Here is a 19,582-nt window from a genome sequence, read left to right as displayed (position 1 = left end):
TAACAGCTGTGATGGTTTAAATAAGAAATATTCCAAATAGGCATGGGTATTTGAACACTCGGTCCTCAGTTGGTGATGCTGCTTAGGGAGGTTATGGAAACTTGAGGACATGAAGCCTTATCCCACTTCCAGTTTATTCTCTGCTTTCTGTGAGATGAAATGTGATCAACAAGCTTCCTGTTTATCTCTAGTTACCATACCAGCCCTACTATTACCAGAAACCAAAACAAACTTTATTATTGCTTTTTGTTTGATTGACTTTGTTTTTGGAGACAGAGTCTTACTATGTAGATCTGGTTGGCCTGGAAATTATTATATAGAACAGGATGGCCTCCAATTTACAGATATACCTGCTTCTTGCTGGAATTAAAGGTGTACACCATCAAACACACACGCTGGATACTTATAAAATCAGGTTTGGAATTGGATCTCATTAATTTTCATGGTGGAAATGGGTTACACCTGTTATAATCTCACTGGTCACCCTGTGAGTCTCTGAACTGCTGTTATTGATCCTTCTCAGATAACCCTGCAGAAATAACTCCATAATCTAAGTTCTTTTGATTTCTAAGGCCTTAAAATAACTAAGTGTAGAGAACTTAAACACCAGTCTATACCCTATTTTAAACATTAAGCTAGACCGAGATATCCATCTAAGTGATTTTTAGGGTCTCAATTGTTCAAGGGGTATTGCTAAGTAGCTAGTTTGATAGTTAGATATTATCAGGCTTGAAGGTCATTAAAATTCAGCAGCTTTTAAAACCAAGAACTAAAACTGAAGGATTACTACTGGTAGAAACTATGAGAGCTAAGTCTTATTCTGAATTATGCAGAAGATCATCACCAAATACCCAACTTTACAAGATTACTATTTAACTGGAGCTTATAAAGAAGAAGGATATAGAGGGCTGGAGAGATGGCTCAGTGGATAAGAGCACTAGCTGCTTTTATAGAGTACCTGGGTTCAGTTCCTAGCACCCACAGGACATCTCACAACCACATCTAACTCCAGTTCCAGGGGACCCAATGCCCTCTTCTGGCCTCCACAGGAACTAGGCACATGTGTGTACACATACATTCATGAGGTGAAACACACAAATTTTTAAAAAAGAATAAGAATATATTATATTAACTCCTCAGTAAAGGTCAACCCAAATGGGCCTTTTAGTCACCTGAATAGAAAAATATGTCACAGGAAGCACTGTCTTCTTTAGAGGCTTTAGAAATGGAGATTGTCTAAAACGGAGACTGGCACCATGATCTCTCTGTCCATCTTCCACTGTCACTCCGTGAGAGCGTGCTCTCCTGTACCTAGCTTCTATTCTGCTTTGTAAAAACAAGCAAGGCAGGTGTGGTGGTAAGGCTGTCATCCTAGCACACAGGAGTTAGTCAGAAGGACCATGAGCTCTTGTCTCAAACCAAATTTTTTCAAAGCTGAGCTAATGCTTTGAAAAGCATGGTGTTCATGTACCCCATAAACTGGACATGCGATTACATGTCAGGAATCCTAGCACTCAACCTTGTCAAAAAAAAATAAGGTTTAAGAAAATCTTTAAATCAATGATGATCACAGTTTTGTAAATAAAAATCTTATGAGGAATATATTAAATGGAGGTTCCTAGCCATAATACAGGCTTAGGGTTTATTGATTTAGGAATAAAAAACTTGAAAGTAGAGGGCAACTGTTTAGGAAAAGGAAGGTAACCAGTAAAGGGAGCACACACACACACACACACACACACACACACACACACACAGACACACACACACACACAGAGAGAGAGAGAGAGAGAGAGAGAGAGAGAGAGAGAGAGAGAGAGAGAGAGAGAGAGATCCTTACTCTGTATGAGTCAGATCCAGGAGTCAGCATTTTCAAAAACCGTGATACTCTTAATTTTTAAAATTATTCATTTAATAACTTACCATTTTGATACACCTGGTCACAGAAATAAAACTTTGAAATCATTACTTTAAACCCAGCATAAACAAAATTGCACACTAATTATTTTAAACCAAACTAAATGGTTTATCTTACTTTTCAAATACTCTTCCCCAGTAACAACAACCTTAAGTTCTACAAAAGGAAAATTTGATAGGATAGTAAAATATGTGATACAATAGTAAAGGGTACAAAAAACAGATGTTTGAAAATGAAATAAACTCAGATAAGTAAGTCTTTACCAGAAAGAAATGGGTTTTTCAAGAGTCCATAAATGCCAAGCAGGAGCAAAACAAAGACGATCAGACGAGTTCGCCTTAAGGAATCTGCAAGAGGAAAAAGCCTTGAATTAAATGGCATTAATGAACTATAACACCTTTATGGTACCTTTAATACTAGATTATTATTGTGTTTTGCATTTGGTTAGTAAGTTAGACTTTAAGCTGAAAATAAATGCTCTCCAATGGGAATGTCTGCTTAGCATGCATAAAGCCCTAGGTTAAACCCTCAGAACAACAACCAATTGTTTTCCAAGTTTAAGTTTGCAGAAAAGTTGAAAGTACATTTCTACCACTCACCTTGCCCTGTGCCCCCAGGTCCTGACTAACATGCATTTAAGTAGCAAGCTTGTTAACAATAAACCAGTATTATTGGATTATTGGTATAGTTTTCTCAGGTTTACTGAGTGTGAGCCATTAAAAAAATCCATCTAGCATAGAGTAAGATCTCTCTCTCCTCTCTCTCTCTCTCTCTCTCTCTCTCTCTCTCTCTCTCTCTGTATGTGTGTGTGTGTGTGCTCCTTTACTGGTTACCTTCCTTCTCCTAAACAGTTGCCTTCTACTTTCAAGTTATTTATATACATGTGTCTCATATAGTTCAACTTCAATTCTGCATGTGAAATACATACACTTTTTATGCCTTCCCCTCCATTAAGAACTCTTCCTGCAACCACTTATCATACACATAAATATCTATATATACATATCACACACGCATACATGAATCCTCACACAGAAATTCAGATTCTGCATAAAAATAAACATGCAATATTTTTGAGTCTGGCTTATTAAATTTAAGATGACAATATCCACTTCTATGCATTTTCCTGCAAGTGACATTTTCTTCTCTTTAGGTTAAGTAGAATCCCAGTATATGAATACCACGTATTTTCAGACATCTGTTGACAGGCCTTTAGACTAGTTCCAGTATCTCAGCTATTGTGACTGGAGCATAAGTAAACATGGACACATAACATCTCAATGCCATGCTTAGATATCTTTGTATAAAACAGCAAAAACAGTTAAGTACAGCTGGACCACAGTCAGTTCAATTTTTAGTCTACTAAGGAATCTTCATGTTGATTTTCCTAAGGGCTCCACCAGTTTTCCTTGCCATAAGAACTGTACAAAGGCTCCTGTCACTCTCTGATCAGTACCTGTAGTTGTTCCTTTTCTTAATGACAGCCATTTCTGACTGAAGATAATCTCAATGGAGTTTAAATTTGCATTTCCTCGACGGCTGAAGAAGTTGAAACTTTTTTCATATACTTTAAGAACTGTCTGTTCAGTACATTTAGCCATTTACTGATCAGATGGTTAAGTTTTATGGTGAATAAGAATTGAACAGATTCTAGACATTGGTGAAGTTTACTCTCCTGATTCCTTCTGCTGTGTCCCACCTGTCACCTTGTGTACGTCCTCACCTGCTGGAGTTCATCTCAGAAAATCCTTTCCTGGACTTCTACCTTAAAGTGTCGTACTTGTGTGTTCTTCTGGAAGTCTGAGTTTTAGATCTTACATTTTTAATTAATATTTGTATAAGATGAAATATAAAAATTTCATTTCATTATTCTATTTTAATATTCATTTCTCTCAGCACCACTAGTTAAAAAGGTTAATTTTTCCTAATGCATGTTTTTCACCTTTGTCAAAAATTAGATGGTAGCCATAACTTTTCCTAATAATCCTGTATCTACTAAGGCACAATTTCTATCCTTTGTTTTTATTTCTATTTCCACGTTTAAGCAATCATAAGTTTTACAGTAGACCATGACCAATGTTCAGACTGATGATCTTAGAAAAGTTTCTGTGATGCAGTGAGACGGCTTAGCAGGTAAACGAGCCTGTCAGCAAACCTTACCTGAGCTTGACAGTGGAAGGAATGAAAGTAGAAGGAAAGAAGCAGTTTCCAAAGGTCATGGGATCTCCACACATATGCTGTGGTACAAGCAGCTTACCTTCACACATGGATCACATCACACAATAATTTTTTTAAAAATTAAGAAATGTTTTGTAACACTTTAAACAGAGGACTAAGCATCCTCTCAAGTGTTCTGCCTATGTCATATCATACCATTGGTCTTCTGTGTGAGAGCTTGAGCTTTGAGAAAACCCTCTGCAAAACCAGTTTTAAATGCATCTTGGTGAGCTTCAGGTATGTTTTTAGTTTTCATAAGTTTATCCAAACTCTCAAGATCTGTTCCTCTGTCCCGCAACAGAAATCCCTAAAAATCAAAGAAAATACAGCAGAGTTATAAAGATACAAAAAGGACGGACAGTGGTGGCGCACACCTTTACTCCCAGCACTCTAGAGGCAGAGGCAGGCAGATCTCTGTGAGGTCGAGGCCAGCCTGGTCTACAAAAGGAGTTTAAAGACAGCCAGAGCTATATAGAAAAACCCTGCTCAAAAAACCTAAAATAGATAAATAAATAAAGATGTAAACATAAAGAAGGCAGCATTCTGAAGATTTTCTGTCTATTGGACAAAGTCAAACAGGTATACTTTATAAATAATTTTGATATTCTGCTAGAAGCAGTAGATATGACAATAAAATAAATGCTATCTGTAAAAACAGAAATACCTTACTGAAAATGGGACACTGGGGCCAGAGAGATGAAGCCATTAAAGGTGAGGCTTGCAACCAAAAATGTCAGAAGAATGGAACATCAAAACCACACATAGACGATTGTAGATATATTTTAGCTGGCAATATTTGCTTAGAATACATCAGACCTTCAGTTTAGAAGTATATAAACTAGGCTTGTCAGCACACATATGCAATGCTAGCACATGAGAGGCTGAGGCAGGGGAATCCTAAGTTTAAGGCAATCCTTAGATACACAAAGAGTTAGAAGCTAGTGTGGGCTATGTGAGACCACCCATGTCTCCAATCTCCTCACCCTCCTTCCTGAAAGTCATACAGGTGGGTACCATGTAATGGGTCTATAATTGCAGCAGTTGAAAAGGAAGATTATGAGTTCAAAGCCAGCCTGAGCTGATGCAAACTCTCTCCCTTTCTCTCTCCCTCCCCCCCCCCTCTCACACACACACACACACACACACACGAAAGCAAGACAAAACCAAATACACACACAGGGAATAAACATAATGAATGAACAATTTGAAAGAATATAAAATAATGTCCAAAAAAATTTGGTAAGAGTCAATGCCAAGAAAATAAGGGTATTTAGTGACCAGCATATTCAAGGTTGAGAACAGAAAAATGGTCAATAAGTGCAATAAAACACACTGTTAAATAAGACTGAGTTGGGTAAGAAAGCAGAATATCCAAATTAATTAGGTTATCATTTAAGAAACAAGGATGACACGCAAATTCGTGAAGCGTTCCATATTTTTTTTGAGGAACGATACAAGACAGGGAAGAACAAATGGTTTTTCCAGAAGCTTCGCTTTTAGGTATATTTTTGTTTACATCATTAAAAGTTTAAAAAACAAAAAAACAAACAAAAAAAAAGAAACAATGATGATACAAGTTTGGAGGCAGGATTGAAAGTAGCAAGAATATATGCTGTGGAATATTAGCTGAAAATGTGTTACATTTGTTTATGCTGCGGAATATTTATTTAATAGTGCAAAAAATGTGTTGCATTCTTTTATATTGCATTTGTTTAACTCTGTGAAGCTGTGTTACTTTGCCTGCCTAAAACACCTGATTGGTCTAATAAAGAGCTGAATGACCAATAATAGCTGGGCAGGAGACAGACAGGCAGGGCTGCTCTTTAATTTAAGAGATTAAATAGGAGAAAAAGAGAAGAGTAGTGAGAAAAGGAAGAGAGGAAAATGTCAAGGGACAGCTACCCAGCCAGACACGGCATAAGATGCAAAGAAAAGATATACAGAAATAGAGAAAGGTAAAAGACCAGGGGCAAAAGGTAGGTGGTATAATTTAAGAAGAACTGGCTAGCAACAGGCCAAGCTAAGTTGGGCATTCACAAGTAAGACTATGTGCGATTATTTGGGAGCTGGGTGGTGGGCCCCCAAAGATCAAAGAGTAAAAAAAAAAAATAACCAAACACAACTACAGATAGAAGCAAGGTATCAAATGAGTACTTGCTAGAATAATTGAGGCAATAAAATGTTAAACCGTCTATGAACGGCAATGCAACAAGGATGAAGGGAAAGATTTAAGAAACGTTAGCTGGGCAAAGTGGGAAATAAGGTATGGGAATCTGAAGCAGAAGAATTGCCTTAAGTTTGAGGCCAGACTAGGCTACACATTGAGATCCAGAACCACCTGTGCGGCAGACTGAGATCCTGTCTCTAAAAAGCAAGATATCCCCCCCTATCCCCCAGCCCCCCGCAAACAAACAAAACAATAACAAAAGAGAAACATTTCAGGTTAGTGGTATAGATCAGTGGTAGATCACCTGGCTAGAAACCATGAAACCTAGGTTCAATCTCTAGGACCACCACTTCCCCAACGATACTATTAGGATACACTGGGAAAAGGACAGCTTTTTCAGACAGTACTGGGAAACTGGACTACAACATATAAAAAACCCCAGAAACCTTATCTCTAATCCTGTACATGATTCAACCCTAAGTGAATCGACCTTTAAGCCTTGATACCCTGAAACTGGTAGAGAAGAACGGAGGCCCGCGCCTCTGCTTCGCGCACAGGCAGACATGACCACAGTTCTGAGTGAGGCTCCAGTAGCACAGAAGAACAACAGTCAACAAATAGGATCTTGTGAAACTGCAAAGTTTCTGTGCAGCAAAAGAAACTTCAAGCAAACGAAGGTACAGCCCACAGAATGAGAGAAAAATCTCCCAGCAATTTATCTGACAGAGTTACTGTCTAGAACAGGTCAAAGAACTCAAAATACCAAGCATTAAGAAAATAAACAGTCCAATCAAAAACTGGGCAATGGAATGACCTGGATAGAAAATTCTCAAAGGAAATATAAGCAGTTCCTAAATGCTTTAAAACATGCTTAGTCATCAAGGAAACTGAAAGGATTTTAAGATTTGAGGACTACAAATGACAGCAAATGCTGGTGTGGACATGGGCAAGAAGGATCTCTCCCACACTGTTGCCGGAAGCGGGAACTAGAATGGCCACTCTGGGTATCAATCTAGAGAATCCTCAAAAACTAAAGCTACAACTGCCACATGGCTGAGCTATAGCCACGGGCATATACCCAACTGACTTTATATTCTGCTACAGAAATAGTTACATTACTACTCTACTACAACAGTAAGGAAATGGAATCAACCACATGTTAATGGATGGATAAGAAAAACGTAGACTGAGCATGGTGGTGTATGCATTTAATCCCCACACTTGAGAAGCAGAGACTGGTGAATCTCTTCTGAGTTTGACACTAGCCTAGTCTACGTAGTGAGGTCCAGGATAGCCAGGGATATGTAGGGAAACTATATCTCAAAAAAGAAAAATATGATGCATATACACAGTGAACTCAGGTATACAGGCAAATGAAATTTGTAGTTAAATGTATGGAAGTGGAAAAATTTTACTAAGGTAACAGACCCAGAAAGCAAAAGTCATGTTCTCTCATTATGCAGATTTGAGCTATAAATCTTGTTTTGTGTATTTAACGTGAAGTCCAAGTAGAAACCAAGAAACCAAAGAGGGGCCTTTTGGGAGGAAGGGAGTTGGGAGGAAACTATCTTACCTTAAGGAAGAGTTAAGTATATCGTTTAAGTATATTGTAGGTAAAAGGAGAAAGGTGGAATAGTGGCAGCACAAAGGCTCTAACAGGGCAGGGTAAGGAGTATGGGGAAAAGCTGGAAATGGAAGGAGGGCTAACACGAAGTATATGGAAAGCTATAAACTCACAGGCCAATTAAAAATATTTGGAGGAATAATAAAACACATGTGAAATGAATGAAGAGGGGAGGATAGTAGAGGCTAAAGACTTAACCAGATATGGATGGGGGAGAGGAGGGAATTGTTGGGTTAACCAAAATCAAGGATGTATGCAAAAGTCTTATGAAAAACCAGTAGCTAGTATACTAATTTCAAACTAACTTAAAAAATAGCCCAATGGAACTATCCTGCATGAATGGACAATGCAATTCTAAGAACGTATAAGCAATCAAGTGACAGTACAAGGTACATGTAGTCAGAGAGGTCTTAGAGATTTTTAAAACACAGGATAGTGCCATTAATTACTCTTAGTTACCCACCATAACTACAAGGTAAACCTCAATGGCTGAAGAAACTGCACACCTTGGACACAGGACATAGAAAAATCAATCTCAAAATGACTGATCAAGTTCATCCCTAATTGCTAGTTTTCAGTGTTGAAAGGTGCAATGTAGGTGGTTAGAGAGAAAGTAAGTACATCAGTGGTTTTAACCAGATCTAGACCCTGCATGCCCCAATACCTACTAGCCACGCAAGAAATGCCTACTTGTGCAACAGAGGCGTGGCTGCTAATGGGGTGCCCAACCTCTCTCTGGGTTTGAGACCTGTTCCACAGAAGGGAGTTCCATGCCTGGTACCTTAATCCTGCTCAAAAAGCCCAAGGTAAGAATGGTTATAAGTCCTAGGGTAAACATCTGCTTTTTATTTTGGTAATTCTATTCAGGGTTTCTCTGTTTAGCAGTCCCAGCTGTCCTGGAACAAGCTTTGTAGACCAGGTTGGCTTCAAACTCAGAGATCCACCTGCCTCTGCCTCCCAAGTGCTAGGATTAAAGGTGTATGTCACCAAACACCATCTTCTAAATATTAATTTATGTTTATACACATAGACCTGGCCTGCTTTCAACCTTGGTCAGCTTCTTTTTGCACAGCACAGTGGTCAATGCAGCAATACAAAACTGTAATAATACTAAGAAGAGACTGACCATTCATCCCTAGACAGGAATTCTATATCATGCACACTACTCCTCCAGAGAGGCGCAGGGAACATGGAGGAAAAGGCAGAAAGAATTTAAGAACAAACACGTAAGGAGGAATGCTGTGAAATGTTGTCTTTGGGTATGACATGGTTATAACTTTCATGAACTCACAACAACCTGCACAAGAACAAGCCAACCAAAATTCTGACATAGGTCGGGTAGACAATCTCCGGGGCCCACCCTTTATTGAGTAGCTATTACTCTTTTCTAAGGATGTGGCCACTGGTAGGCTTCTCAAGCTCCAGTGGATACTCCTACTCCCATACATATATAAGCAACACTACTGGACTTAGTGGGTTACAAAAAACAAACAAACAAAAAAACCCAGTAACTTTAAAGACATGAGTTTGGGAGGCAGACATGTTGAGGGAGATATAAAGGTAGCTGAAGCAGAGAATGGGGGTAGATATCATACTTCATTCTATACATGTACGACATTGTCAAGAATAAAGACAAAAACGAAAACATTTTTAAAGATTTTAGAGGCACAACAAATACACAAGTAGTTAATTATTGTAGGTAGACAGAACTGAGTGGACGCTCCACCAACCAGAAAAATGAGATACTTAAAGTTTTTGATGTCCCAGTATTTGTTACTTATTATTTTCTAAACCACAAATAACTAATTACCTTCACAAAGGATGGTGCTATATTCTGTGCTTCTGCTAATCTTTCAGAAGTAGACTGCAAACGCCGTGTCCTTGATTTTAAAGTTTTAAAGCCCCGAGACTGTGTGAAAACTGAACAAAACAGTACCAATTACTTGGTAGCTATAGCAAGAGAAAATGATCAAGTGTAAAGTCTGACTCATAACGGTACATCACAATTAGAATCCAAGTTCTAGATATAGTTATTTCAGCTGGCATTTCAATTTGCTTCACCTTTTTCTATTACCCTTTTTTCCAAGAACTTTGAACATTTAACTTCATGTTGAGAGGAGAAAAAAGTAAGAGAATTTCACAATATAATAAGAAAGAACCTCAAATGAGAAATAAGACTGGCCTAGAGGCAAGTCTTCAAGTATTGGCTTAAAGAAAACGTGAGAGGGTTCAGTCCACAAAGGATGTTGTCACTACCAGGCAAGTGATACTGGGTTACATAAGAAAGACAACAGAGACACCCTGGGACAACTCTATGGTGTCTGCATCAGTTCCTGCCTCCAGATTTGTGCTTCTGCTTTTGCTCTGACTTGCCTCAAAGATGGACTGTGATTAGGCCCTGTAAGCCAAATAAACAATTTCCTTCCTTAGGTTGCTTTTGGCCAGTGTTTCATCATAGCAACAAAAGCCAAACTAAGACAAGTACCAAAGTCCATCCTTACTGACTCTCAGTTTGGTATTTATTATTTTTAAGTTCTACCAGAAATAGTTATGACATTTCCTAATGCTGCAACCCTTTAATACATTTCTTCATGTTGTGGAGACCCCACCATAAAATTATTTCACAGCTACTTGGTAACTGTAATTCTGCTACTGTTAAGAATCACAATGTAAATATCTGATGTGCAGGGTATGTGGACCCCCACAGGTTGAGAACCACTGACTATCCTAAATTGTATGAAAGTAGCAAACAATGCTATCAATTTGATATCACCTAGCTTATGGCTTTATTTAAAGTCCTCAGATTTCTGGGATGTTAATGAAAACACTCTGGTATTCTCCAATTTTTTTTTCCTTTAACTTTTTCCTGACATTTCAGTGGGTTTTTGGAGGTGACGGTAAGTAGACAAACATGCTTAGTTAATTACTTTGAAACAAGTGTAGATGAGTTTCCCAAGTCTGATTTACCGTAGTCCTTAGCACTAACACAGCTTCTATTATTATTTTGTGGCTCAGCATTTATAAAGAGGACTGGAGAGATGGGTAAGCAGTTGGCAGCACTGGATGCTCTTCCAGAGGACCTGGGTTCAATTCCCAGAAACCATATGGTGGCTCCAGTTTCAGGAGACCTGATGCCCTCCTCTGGCCTCAGGGGAAACCAGGCAAGTATGGTATGGTACACAGACATAACATGCAGGTGGAACAACTATACAAATAAGAAATACTTTTAGGGGGCTGGAGAGATGGCTCAGTGGTTAAGAGTACTGACTGCTCTTCTAGAGGACCCGGGTTCAATTCCTAGCACCCACATAGCAGCTCACAACTGTCTAAAGATCCAGTTGCAGGGGATCTGATCCCTTCACACCAATGCACATAAAATAAAGTTAAATAAACCATAAAAAAGAAATACTTTTATTTTCAAAAGTTCATAAAGCCAAGTATGGTGGAATATATCTTTAACCTCAAACACAGAAGAGGCTGAAGAAGACTACAAGTTAAAAGCCTGTCTAGGTTAACACAATGAAACCTGTCTCAAAAATTACAGAACCAACCAAATTAATAATCACAAATACTTTTAAGTCTACTATACTATAAATAGATAATTACCACCATTAACAAAAACAAGTCTTATTAAATATACTTATCAAATTTTTCAAAATAAACACAGTTTTCTCGTACTTGGAAAATATTGAAGATCTGAACAAATGCTTCGAAGAGTTTTTGGATATTGTCTGTGCAGGCTAGAGGAGCGCAGTGTATTGAACATATCTAAGTGACCTGCAAGGAAAATGAAAAAGTTATTCTCCAGTTGTCAAGCCAAGGCAAAAACACATGAAAAACTGTATAAAATATAAATTTATAAATATCAGGAAAAATGACAATGAATCACAGAGTATTTTAAGAAAGACATTTGATGCACTAATGTAACTCCTTTATATCTCACAATCCCTCGTTTCACTATCACTTACCTTAGGTTACTATTTTTCTCTGGCGTGTGTTTATAGCTGCCCATGAAACTAAATTCAAATTTAGAGGTTAAAAAAAGGAAAAACAATGTCTTTTATTAAAAGGATAGAGTGGTTAACGACTGCTATTGCTTAAAGGCCATCTCGAAGCCCTGTATCACAGAACACTGCAAACACAGCTTCTGCTCTGCTTGAAGGATCTAGAGTAAAGCCAGGTGTGTTTGCAATCATCTTTAATCCAGAGCTGGGAGGCAGAGGCAGGTGGAACTCTTGAGTTCAAGACCAGCCTGGTCTACACAGTGACTTCCAGGACAGCCAGGGCTACATAGGGAGACCCTGTCTCAAAAAACCCAAAATCATAAAGAATTGCCAAATATGAAAAGGTTTTCTCTGACAGCCAGGCTTGCAACTCAAGGCCTCACAGAACCACTGAACTATACTCCCAGCCTCAGCTCTTCCGTGGTTAGTATTTGTTTTTATGTTCCAGTAACACTTAAGGCATTTTTCAAAAATTTCTCAAGAGTCCAACTAAGAAACTCATTTCTAATATTTCTGTCTGCCCAAGTGAAGCCAAGCAGCTCACAGTATGAAGAATCTTAAATTGTAAAAATGCAGATTAGAAAAACAGGAGAATAAAAGTATTAAAACATTAAAGTAAAAATGTGCCCTGAAGATTTACTATGAGCCCAGCACTTTAGGAAGTCAAAGACAAACGACTCAATCAAGACTGTAGTCTAAGCCCTCAAACTTTAAAACTGTTTTTTTTTTCCTCACTCTTACAATTTTTAGTCTTTTTTATTCTTGAAATCCTACAATTTATACTGACTTTTAAAACGTGTTTTTCCATCAATATAAAACAGGTATTTTGAATTTTTGTTTTATTATGTATACAGTGTTCTGCCTGGATATATGCTTACATGGCAGAAGAGGGCACCAGATCTCATTACAAATGGTTGTGAGCCACCATGTGGTTGCTGAGAATAGAACTCAGGACCTCTGGAAGAATAGCCTCTTAACCTCTGAGCCACCTTTCCAGCCCTGGAATTCTGATACTTTAAGAAGGTTGTAGGCTAGGCAGTGATGCACACAGTTTTAACTTAACTACAGCACCTAGGAAGCAGAAGCAGGTAGATCTCTGAGTTCAAGACCAGCCTGGTCTGCATAGTGAATTCCAGAACAGTGAGGGCTACACAGAGAAACCGTGTTTTGGCGTGTGGAGGGGGGGGGGAGCAGAATCACATGTGGCACAGCCCTATAATCCCAGCTCTTCAGGAGGTTTAGACAGGAAGACACCAAATATAAGACCTGCTAGAATAACTGCCAAAACCCTGGCTCAAAATGAAAATTAATTAAAGTGTTAAAGATATAACTCAGTACATCAAGGAGAGTGTTTGCCTAGCCTCAGTGAGGTCAAGGGTTCAATCCCACGGAGCACCACAGAAAAGATATTCATAGACTGGACATGTAGCTCAGTGGTTAAAAAGCTTACATAATATGAGCAAGCCCTGATATCAATACTATGGGAAGCAAAAGAGTACAGACAAATTTTCTGTACTTTACAATTTTTATATAAATATAACATTATAACTGTAAGAAAATTACAAATTAAAAAAAAACACTTCAAAAAAGAACTGGCCCATAGTAAATGTTAATATAGTATAAACATCATCAGTAAGTTCAAGAATAATAACTAACATACCATATTTATTTTCGAAGAAGGACTGTGCTGAGACATGAGATGTATGCCAATGGGAATAAACTCTTTTGTCTTTATAAAACCCAGGAAGTAGATTTTCTACCAGTTGATCAATCTGTCCAATTTTTAATTCAGATAATCCAAGGTCCTTTAAATTAAGTACAGGCTATAAAAGACAAAACCGCCAAATTAACATTAATGAGACATTTAAAAGATACTTATCAAAAACAATAAGGATTTTTTAAATTAAAAAAAATGAACTGACATCTTAATTATTAAAATAAGTTAATATAAATATTCTGATGGTTCTAGTTTTACTAAGGTTCATTATGGGTTTGACCAAAAAAAAAAAAGCCCTAACAGTCTCCCTAAATAGATGACATTTCTCACTATAACAAAAGCACCAGTTAGTTAAACATTATGATTCCCAATGATGTGAGACTTAACATTGTTTTCCCTCTCTGCATAGAAAGCACTGCGACCTAGTTGCCAACCTAACCATCATCTGCCACTCATAAGAATAGTATTGGCTGGGTGGAGTACAGTAAAACAGACTATTTTAAGAGAGATCACATTGATATAACTTTCATTGCAATATAATTGTTATTTTTATTATTAATTGCTATTAATCTCTTATTATGTTTAACTTATAAATTCAACTTTACAGTACTTTCAGTAATAAGGTTTTCTAGGGCTGTATGATTGGAGAGCAAGGTTATCAAAAGAGAAGAAAAGCAATGGTGTGTCTACAAAAATGAACAAGAAAACTGGGCAAATAGGGAAAAAGAAGCACAAAGATGAGCGGAACACACCTCCATTACTGGTGGGAATGCAAACTTGTACAACCACTCTGGAAATTACTATGGCGGTTTCTCAGAAAATTGGGAATCAATCTTCCTCAGGACCCAGAAATACCACTCTTACACATATACCCAAAGATGCTCAATCATACTACAAGGACATTTGTTCAACTATGTTCACAGCAGCATTATTTGTCATAGCCAGAACATGGAAACAACCTAGATGCCCCTCAACCAAAGAATGGATAAAGAAAATGTGGTGCATTTACACAATGGAGTACTACGCACTAAAAAACAATGGCATCTTGAAATTTGCATGCAAATGGATGGAACTAGAAAAAAACATCCCGAGTGAGGTAACCCAGACCCAGAAAGATGAACATGGTATGTACTCACTCCTAAGTGGATTCTAACTGTAAAGCAAAGGAATCTATACAGTCCACGACCCCAGAGAAATTAAGTAACAAGGTGAAACCTAAGAAAAATATATATAGATCCCCTTGGGAAGGGGAAATAGACAAGATCTCCTGAAAAAAACTGGAAGCATGGGGTGGGGAGGTGAGATGGGGGGGTGAGACAGGAGGAGGGGAGAATGGGAGGGGGAGAAGACCTTGAGGGAACAGGATAGTCAAAATGAGGGAATGCCAGAGATGGAGGGCAAGGAAAGAGATACTTTGATTAAGGGAGCTGTTATGGAGCTATCAAGAAACCTGGCACTAAAGAAATTACCAGGAGTCCATAAGGATGACCCCAGCTAAGACCCTAAGCAATAGAGGAGAGGGTGCCCGAACTGACCTTGCCCTGTAGTCAGACAACACTTGACCAAGTGTGATTAAAATTTTCTCATATAGCTCAAGTAACTATTACCTCACTACTCGGAGTGTCATGCTCAGGAGCTGTGTCTCGGCGCTGCTTCTGAACAGGTGTGTTCACAGAAACAGATATGCTTTTCGGTGAGTGGAAAGCATTGATGAGATGACTGAGAGGAACTGTAACCTAGAAAACAGATACAATTTCAAATTAAGAGGAATGTTTAAAAAAAAAAACAGAAACAATTTCTTTTCTGGTCAGGATTTAGGATCTGTTAAAAGTCAAAACAGCTGGGCAGTGGTGGTGGTGCACACCTTTAATCTCAGCACTCAGGGAGGCAGAGGCAGGCGGATCTCTGTGAGTTTGAGGCCAGCCTGATCTACAGAGTGAGTTCCAGGACAGCCAGAGATACAGAGAGAAGCCCTGTCTTGATTAAAAAAAAAGTTAAATATATACCAGATATCAAAATTATGGGTAAGCTGAGATACGGCTCAGGGGTAGAGCCATGCACAGCTGAAGAGATAGATGATCTAGGCTTGAGATCCAGCACCAAACATTCAAACACATACACACACAAACAAAAAAATTGAGACAGACACAATAAACACACGTACACATGCAAAAAACAAATCAACAAAACTAGACATTAAAAATTGTTCATCCTTGCCAGGCAGTGTTGGCGCACACCTTTAATCCCAGCACTCAGGATGCAGAGACAGGCGGATCTCTGTGAGTTCGAGGCCAGTCTGGTCTACAAGAGCTAGTTCCAGGACAGCCAGAATTGTTACACAGAGAAATCCTGTCTTGAAAAACAAAACAAAACAAAAACATTTGCTGGAGGTAGAAAGAAATTGGTTTACTCTTTCATGATACTATTCTGGATATGTTAAAAGTCAGGCACAATGGTACATACCTTTTATCTCAGCACTGCGGAGGAAGAGACAAGCAGATCTCTGTAAGTTCAAGGATTGCTTGGTCTATATAGAGTTCAAAGCCAACCAGAACTACACAGTGACCATGTCATAAAAATTAATAAATTTGAAATATATATTTTTCATCCTCCAAAATCTACTATCTAGAAATTTATTCTAAGGAAATGATTTGACAAATGCATGCACCTTAATAAGATAATTTTAACAGCATAATTTTAAAGTAGATGGAAAGCTGAAGAGAACCACCATGAGGGAAGTGGAAAAATAGAAGTCACTTCCACAGAATAGCAAGAATTTTCTAATGTTATATTTCCCCACCGCCACCATCTTGTCCTAACCCCTGCCACCTACTCGCCTGCTCCTGCCCTTACCCAGCTCCAGCACGCTCCCAGCCCGAGATAAAATGATCATATTAAAATCAGTCACCCTTTGGCTTAAAAATCTAACACCTGTAGAACCTGAACATCGACTCCAGTTCGGTTCTTTATTAAATGCCCTTCACTCCCTGGGTTAGAAGGGGCTCAAAGAACACATGAAAATACTTTATTTATATTGCCCATCTATAAGGAGAAACAGAAATGAACATAAAGAAGTACACAGGACAAGGCCAGGCAGAACACCTAGTGGAGGACATCCTCTCTGGAGCTCTGATGTAACACCCTCCTATAGCTCAATTACTGCCTGAAGATGCGGGAATTACAGGATGCTAAGATTACCTTGTCTGACTAGTTCTACTCTGAGGTTATTATTTTTGTTTTTGTTTTTGTTTTTAGAGACAGGGTTTCTCTGTGGCTTTGGAGCCTGTCCTGGAACTAGCTCTCTAGACCAGGCTGGTCTCGAACTCACAGAGATCCGCCTGCCTCTGCCTCCCGAGTGCTGGGATTAAAGGCGTATGCCACCATCGCCCTGCCCTACTCTGAGGTTATTTGCAGATTAAAAGTCACCTCATTAGGACAAACACAGATGTAATCCATGGGGGCTTATGATTTACCAATAACTCAAGAAATTCTAAGAATTTCACAGAAGCTTGTCGTCAGGAAGACCATAAAATAAAGTATTTCTTTTATTGTATCATATTACCCAATAAAAGATAAACTCCATAAGGCAAGGACTCTTTTGTGTTTTAGTGCTCAGTGCTGCACTCCAGCCTAACAGTGTATAAGGGGATGACAAACAGGTCTGATGTTGAGTGAATAAAATAGGCTCTGATTATATACCAAGGCCCATAATTTAAATAATTTAATACCTGGGACATAAAAATTAGCTAGTATTGTATTTCTTCCCTTTAAAATTCATGCTGAATTCAGTTTCCATTATAACAGCAGTGTTATAGGTGTTTAGCTAGGAGTCTATTTTACTATATTACTACAAGCCAATTGTTCTATGCTACATAGAAAGATCCAGTTTTATGAAACCCAAAACAATCAAGGATTTAAGTCATGGAAGTCCAGTCCTGAGGAACAAATTGACGCTGTTACGGCAGGGGGTTTCCCACCTTGCTCTCTTTGGCCCCTCTACCATGTATGTCTTCTACTCCATGACAGTAAACTATCCATCATGTCTTCTTGAGAGAAACTAATTAATTTTATATTCAACAGCCCCTATCTACTGGTTTTTCAATTACTAGGACTTCCCCAGACACTGCCATCCTGGAAAACAGTCGCTTTACTGTATCGAGTTGACCAAAACAGAAACATCACTTTCCACCATTTCCCTCACTTAGAACCAAGTGAAATTCTATTTTGTTTTTCCTGATAGACTGGATGTCAATTCCTAATCCTCTTGCCCCTTCCCTGAAGACTGGTGCTACACTAGACATCTGTATTTCTTTTCCATAATTATGGAACACTACTTGATTGGGATGGCATCCCTTTCCTGGGTTAGTTCAGCAGCATCCTTAATCCGTAACCCTTCTACTTTTGCCCTCTCCTATTTTCCACACAACAAGAAGCCAGAGAAAGCCTACAAACGAAAATCTGGTCATAGAAACCATTGTCTGTTATCATCAAAAAAAAATTAATCAAGGAAAAAGACATTAATTAACACAATTTGGGTCCTCAAAGAAAGACCCTAAAAATAAGGAATACAAATCAATTCTTAAACTATTTAATAGTAAGAATCTGATGACTCAAAAATGTACACGAGTTAATTCTGACCAGAAAAAAAAATAATGATGGCTATTCAAAATACTAGGGTACATTTGTTTAAGTTACATTAGGCTTGAAGAAAAAAAGGGGTTTCAGAAAGAGGTAGATGGAAAGAACATTACTTGTCCTCTTTACCTCTCGCGTAGACTTCACAAACCACCATCTCAGAATGTACAACCATAAACAATGCCTGAATTGTCTTTAACAGAAACCCCGCACAAGCCATCCGATAAGCTATGATCCGCCACCGTAAGATCACGCCTCTGCCCTCTTAGGGCTTGGCTGCCAATGCTTTTTAGTTTGCATTTTAGTCTCAGGATTGTCCCCTGATCTACTTTCAGCCGCGACTCACATTGAGCTCGTCGCTTCCCTCACTACTTCGCTTCGGAAAACCCGATTCTACGGCAGCATCCGGAAAACAGTCGCAAAAGGGCCGCAGGAAAACGGCTAAATGCTGGGCTCACCTGGGGCTGCACAGTGCTCGACAGGGAGAACATCTCTGGGCCCTCGGGACCTTGCCGCCAGCCGAAACTGCTTCCTAGCTTCAGTTCAGAGGAAAGGGGCTGAGCCCTTTTATTTTCTCTTTCTGTCCCCTCGCTTTTGTCCCGGTTTCTTCCTTACTCTTCCCAGAAACAAAAAATGGCTTCCCCGCCCTATAGCTGCTACGCCGACACCTGCCCCGGAAGACAAGAGGCTAACGAAACAGTACTTCCGGAGCAAGTGAACGCCCCCACGCTCACCTCACCTCCACGGCCGTCAGCCTCCTGCCTCTTCCCGGTAGTATTTCACTGTGGGAGTTGATTTGGGGTTTGGTTTGTTTTTTTTTTCCACAATAAATTGGGTGTTGTTTTAGTCGCTCCTAGTCTATTTCTGAATTCAGTACGGGGCCAGCCGCGCTCCCCGCTCACCCAGGTTCTCCACATTCTGTGACTTCGCTAGCTTCCACACCTCATCCCTAGCCATTGCTTCACTTAACAGTCAGCCTGGCTTCTAGCTCAGGCAGAGGGAGAGAGAACTGCAGATCTTGACTGGGACCTGGAAGGACCCCACTGGATTCGATCCGCATTAAAGTCCTAGTAGTCCCTTCGCTCGCTGGCCAGCAACTGCACCATCCCGTCACACTTGGCCTGGGAACATAGGGCAGAACTGGCCAAACGCGAACCAAGCTGGAGCCCCGCCCAGCGACCTGCCGGCTCCGCCCAACGCCCCTCCGGCCCCGCCCATCAACTCGTCGGCTCCGCCCAGCGGTGCTGGCTTAAAGCCGCCGGGGCGCAGCCGCGTGGTGACGTCACGGGAGGCGTCACGG

The 19,582-nt window shown here is 39.4% G+C and overlaps 1 protein-coding gene across 1 annotated transcript in view; it reads right to left on the bottom strand.

The window, feature by feature from the left end:
* The window catches only part of Yme1l1 (YME1 like 1 ATPase), a 37,379-nt gene extending 17,915 nt beyond the window's left edge, over positions 1 to 19,464 (bottom strand). Inside the window, exons 1-7 of the mRNA XM_075970659.1 lie at positions 18,741 to 19,464; positions 15,255 to 15,383; positions 13,591 to 13,753; positions 11,605 to 11,703; positions 9,737 to 9,846; positions 4,292 to 4,442; positions 2,182 to 2,265 (exon numbers count right to left, since the gene is read on the bottom strand). Of these exons, the coding sequence (XP_075826774.1) occupies positions 2,182 to 2,265; positions 4,292 to 4,442; positions 9,737 to 9,846; positions 11,605 to 11,703; positions 13,591 to 13,753; positions 15,255 to 15,383; positions 18,741 to 18,773 (769 nt within the window). The 5' untranslated portion in view covers positions 18,774 to 19,464. The remainder of the gene's footprint in view (positions 1 to 2,181; positions 2,266 to 4,291; positions 4,443 to 9,736; positions 9,847 to 11,604; positions 11,704 to 13,590; positions 13,754 to 15,254; positions 15,384 to 18,740) is intronic.
* Between the last annotated feature and the right edge of the window lie 118 nt (positions 19,465 to 19,582).

This window comes from Microtus pennsylvanicus, chromosome 4 (genome assembly GCF_037038515.1).
Source record: "Microtus pennsylvanicus isolate mMicPen1 chromosome 4, mMicPen1.hap1, whole genome shotgun sequence".
Lineage (NCBI taxonomy): Eukaryota > Metazoa > Chordata > Mammalia > Rodentia > Cricetidae > Microtus > Microtus pennsylvanicus.
This window is presented reverse-complemented; position numbering and strand designations above follow the sequence as displayed.